The sequence below is a fragment of the Sinocyclocheilus anshuiensis genome, unplaced genomic scaffold (genome assembly GCF_001515605.1).
Source record: "Sinocyclocheilus anshuiensis isolate Anshui unplaced genomic scaffold, SAMN03320099.WGS_v1.1 scaffold1141, whole genome shotgun sequence".
In the NCBI taxonomy this organism is placed as follows: Eukaryota; Metazoa; Chordata; class Actinopteri; order Cypriniformes; family Cyprinidae; genus Sinocyclocheilus; species Sinocyclocheilus anshuiensis.
In genome coordinates this window covers 432183-436597 of record NW_015554222.1, presented here as the reverse complement: position 1 = coordinate 436597, position 4415 = coordinate 432183, and the positions used below count along the sequence as shown (strand labels likewise).

Sequence of the window (4415 nt, the reverse complement as noted above, 5' to 3'; positions counted from 1 at the left end):
GGTATAATGCCCTAAATAAAATCTCACAGGAACCTCAATTTTTTTCATATCAACTTCAAATTTGGAACATAACTTATTTAGACATAAGGCTATAATTTTATACCAATTTTAGAGTAAAACCTGATATGTAAAATATTTATTATATATAAAATAAAATTAATATAGTGCATTTTCTTTACAGTAAATTTAAACCACTATAACTTTTTGATACTTAACTTTTTGAACAAATTCCACTTTTGCTATAATTTGCTGATTTTCTTCTTTAAAAAGAGACCAACCTTATGTCTGTATTCCAAAGTGTTCATAAATTACAACAATTTAAGTTTGGATAGTGCACCTGCATGCCTATTTTAAAAAATGGGGGGTGACAGTTAAGGGGTTAATTCTGCTTCATAATCTCCCTCTAGAGTCCTGCAATGCCTGCTCAAGAGTTCTGCCTTGATCAATAAACAATCTTAAAATTATATTTTTTTCTTAAATATATACAAAAAAAACGTGGAAATAAAACAAGCCAAAATATTAAATAAGTTTTTCTCACCGGTGTTGTCTGAGCTGGTGCGCGTCCTGCTGAAATCATCCATGTTGCTGGTGGGACTATGAGGAGCGGATCATCTCTGAACCCTGCCTCAGCCTCCTGCTCTCATGATCAGGCCTGAAAGCACTTTCTCATCCCTTCAGATGCCTAACTCTCACTCATGCCTCTGGCCGAAGCAGCACTCACAAGCACAAAGAAAGCTGTTTAACATGCATCTTATCATAGGGCCAATTCACACCGCACCGACAAACGCCAACAGACTAGTCTGTCGGAGTTTGTTGGATCAGTGTGTTACCCCTGTCGGCGTTTGTTGGCGTTGGTCGGAGTCGGTTTTAACCCGACTGAACATGTTTAATCGGCGTTTGTTGGGTCGTGGAATGTCTGAGCAGTGTGATATGATTTTCCAACAAACGACAACAAACTCTGACGTAATCTGACCTGGCCACGAACCGTTGCCATGACAATGAGGCAAAACTGCAAGTAGGTGCTGGGCGCGCTTAGGAAAATAACTTTAAAAATGGCAGGTTTCTGGACAAACCAGAAAGAGGAACAGTTTTTGGATCTTTGGGAGGAGAGGCCAGAGCTTTATGCGGTGGGTGTGGCCGAGTATACCAACCGCAACGCGAGGGGGAATGCGATCAGATCGGTCGCTACAGCGCTTGGGATTTCAGGTTGGTATATTATGATTCGCCTCAATAATTAAATACAACGGAAATTTATTTGACAATATATTATTATTATAATAATAAAACTGCCTTACAATATTACCATGGTTACACGCTTGTGGGTCGCAATTTTGTTTCAATGGAGTGTCTTAGCAAGCAAATGGTTACAAAGTTGTTTGGTAAACGGGCTTGCACTAAAATGCTACAAAGTAACGTTAACTGTTTGAGGTTTTGTAGCTTGCTCAGTGTGAATTTAAACTTGCAACACACACGGCCTTCCTTTGTCATCTTTAATATTCTGTTTATGTAGACAAGATGAGCCAGTTATTTAGATATAGTTATTTACTATTTAATCCGTGTCGCATGTGCACCCCGCTCAGTATCCTTCAAACCACAGTGTATTTGTAGTTTAGTTTTATTTGTAGTTAGTCATCTAAATGGCATGACACTTTGTGATTTGTTCCTGCACTTTCTATACATAAGTGCACTAATACTGTATCATCTTCAATTATTTGTGTTTCACAGAAGCTGAGGTAAAGAAGAAAATGGACAATATGAGGACACAGTACAGCAGATATTTGAAATCCCCTCCCTCTGGTAGCGGAGGAAATCTCACTCCAAGGCAGGAATGGTTTTTGAGGAGACTTAAGTTTTTAGAGCTACACATGAATAAACGACCCTCAACATCAAACCTTTATGTTCAAAATGTGAGTTTATTTAATACAATATGTTGATTTGGGTGTGGGTGCAGGGAAATATTTACAGCAATTCAGCCCATTGCCATGGACAGCTCACCTCTCAGAATTAAAGTACTTCTATCAACCTCTGTTTAAAAATGTAGTTTAATTTAAATTAACCATATAAAATGTGTAGCTCTCATATTTTACTGTTACCATCAGTTTAATATTAGTTTACATGTTATGTACATTATCTGGGTATGGATGTGGAAATGATTTACTATAGTCTATCCCATTGCCAAGGAACAGCTCCTGCCTCTGAGTTAAAGTACTCCATCAGCCTTTCCCTGTTTTGCTTGGCCTCGCTACTTGCATTTGTGGACCGTGGCAGCGCTGCCTGTTGCAGGGGAGGGTCTTGCCTCCAGGTTTCTTGCCCATCCTGATCAGTTAGTCCACACAGATATGCATTGCCACATTCATCACGTAAATAATTGTGCAGGGCACATGATGCAAGAACAATAACCTCCACAACATTTGGATCAAGATCAATTGTGCTTAAAAAAACCCTAAATCTGTTCGCAAAGGTGTTTTCAACAATACGGCGGGCACGGGATAGCCGGTAGTTGAAGACTCTCTGTTCTCTGGAAAGCCCTCTCCTGGCAAAAGGCTTCATTAAGTATGATTTCAGAGGAAAAGCTTCATCTGCCACAACAAAAAATGGCATTGACATGTCTGTCCCTGGCAATGGAGTGGGTTAGGGAATGTTTGCAGTTCTCTGCTCTAGAGACTCTTGCAGTGTTGACCCTCTGAATACTCCACCATCCGATACCCTTCCATTACACCCTACATCAACATAAAGAAATCTATAATTGCTGTCAACCAAAGCCATCATAACAATCGAATTAAAGTGTTTATAATTGAAGAACTGTGCTCCGCAGTGAGGGGGGGGTCTAATCCGTATGTGTTTCCCGTCCAAAGCCCCTAAGCAACTGGGAAATTTTGCTGTGGTTTGGAATCCTTCGGATACTTTTTTCCACTCATCTGCTGTTGTAGGGCACTGGAAAAGATAATAATACATTTGTAAATAAATCATGAATTAATCATTTTTAAACACTATTTTACAGGACTCTACTACTTCACTTGAGGAGGGTGAAGATGATGACAGACGTGATGATACAGAGCAGGAGCAAGAAGAGCAAGAACAAGAAAGGGAAGAGGAGGAGGAAAAGGTCCAGCCTAAAGGGAAAAAAAGGCGTAGTAAAAGAAGTTTTTGTACATTCCATAATGCAATTATGTGAAATAATGTCTGCAAATAAATAAACAAGAACATTTAGGAATTTTGTTGATTGATTTAAGAAAGAATAAAATTAAATCACATTCGTTCATTATGTGTTCCTAATTTGCTAAGTTACAAACAATACAAACAAAATATTGTTGTTACTGCTGCTGCTGCAATAAAATTTATTATTATTATTACTATTATTATTAGGGCTGGTAAATGTTCAGGTCTCACTCTGTGTGTTTGTACTGTATGTTTGTTCGTTTGTATAAGCCTATAGTTATACCTGCATGTATTTCTAAGTTTACCTAGTTTTATGGTCTCCCAGATATTTTAAAATAAGAATTTAAATTAGTAATTGACACTAATAAAGAATCACTTTTTTAAAGTATAGTTTTTATTCTTGTCTCTTTCCAAAAAGAGTATTTTGTTTTGTTCCCAAACCTATATAGAAAATGAAAAATAATCTTAATAGCAGAAAGGAATGTACCATTTAATAACAGCTTGAGCAGTCTTTATAAGCAGATTGAGATGTTGTAAATAACATGCATTTATATACTACTGTGCATTAATCTCTGTGCATAGTTTACCCTGATGAAAATAAATTAACCATGGTTTAATTATAGTAAAAACATTTTATTTATTTGTTTGTTTATTTTTGGCGTATCGATTGCCATTTGTATTTTTATTTGCAGTAATACCCTGGTTAATTTTCGTAAGGGTAGCGCTGACCCTATTATTGAACTATGTAGCGCTAACAGCACTGGCTTTGTTCAGCACCACCTGACCGGACAGTTCCCATAACGATGCGCATACTTCAAACGAGAAGAACAGAGCGGATACCCACTTATTCTTTGCAATAAGGTAATTATAATGACATATTGATTAAACCAAAGTGGTGAGGATCGGAATGCATACCTTAAGATGTCTTTCTTTGAGAACCTGATAGATGACTCTACATGTCTCAGGTATAAGTTCGAATTTTTGGCGTATCGATTGCCATTTGTATTTTTATTTGCAGTAATACCCTGGTTAATTTTCGTAAGGGTAGCACTGACCCTATTATTGAACTATGTAGCGCTAACAGCACTGGCTTGGGTGTTAGGGGAAGTCGTGGCCTAATGGTTAGAGAGTCGGACTCATAACCCAAGGTTGCGGGTTCGAGTCTCGTACCGGCAGGGATTGTAGGTGGGGGGAGGGAATGTACAGCACTCTCTTCCACCTTCAATACCACGACTGAGGTGCCCTTGAGCAAGGCG

The 4415-nt window shown here is 38.2% G+C and overlaps 1 protein-coding gene across 1 annotated transcript; it reads left to right on the top strand.

The window, feature by feature from the left end:
- The first annotated feature begins 845 nt into the window (after positions 1-845).
- On the top strand, positions 846-3498 carry LOC107671148 (46 kDa FK506-binding nuclear protein-like). Its single transcript, XM_016464006.1, has 4 exons — positions 846-1206; positions 1726-1907; positions 3002-3131; positions 3485-3498. The coding sequence occupies exons 1-4, from the start codon at positions 1053-1055 to the stop codon at positions 3496-3498; spliced, it is 480 nt and encodes a 159-aa protein (XP_016319492.1). The 5' UTR covers positions 846-1052.
- Positions 3499-4415: the final 917 nt, after the last annotated feature.

Coding starts and splice junctions, on each gene's coding strand:
- LOC107671148 (XM_016464006.1), top strand. CDS start 1,053: ATGGCAGGTTTCTGGACAAACCAGAAAGAGGAACAGTTTTTGGATCTT. Junction 1,207..1,725: donor TACAGCGCTTGGGATTTCAG/GTTGGTATATTA, acceptor TGTGTTTCACAG/AAGCTGAGGTAAAGAAGAAA. Junction 1,908..3,001: donor CAAACCTTTATGTTCAAAAT/GTGAGTTTATTT, acceptor ACTATTTTACAG/GACTCTACTACTTCACTTGA.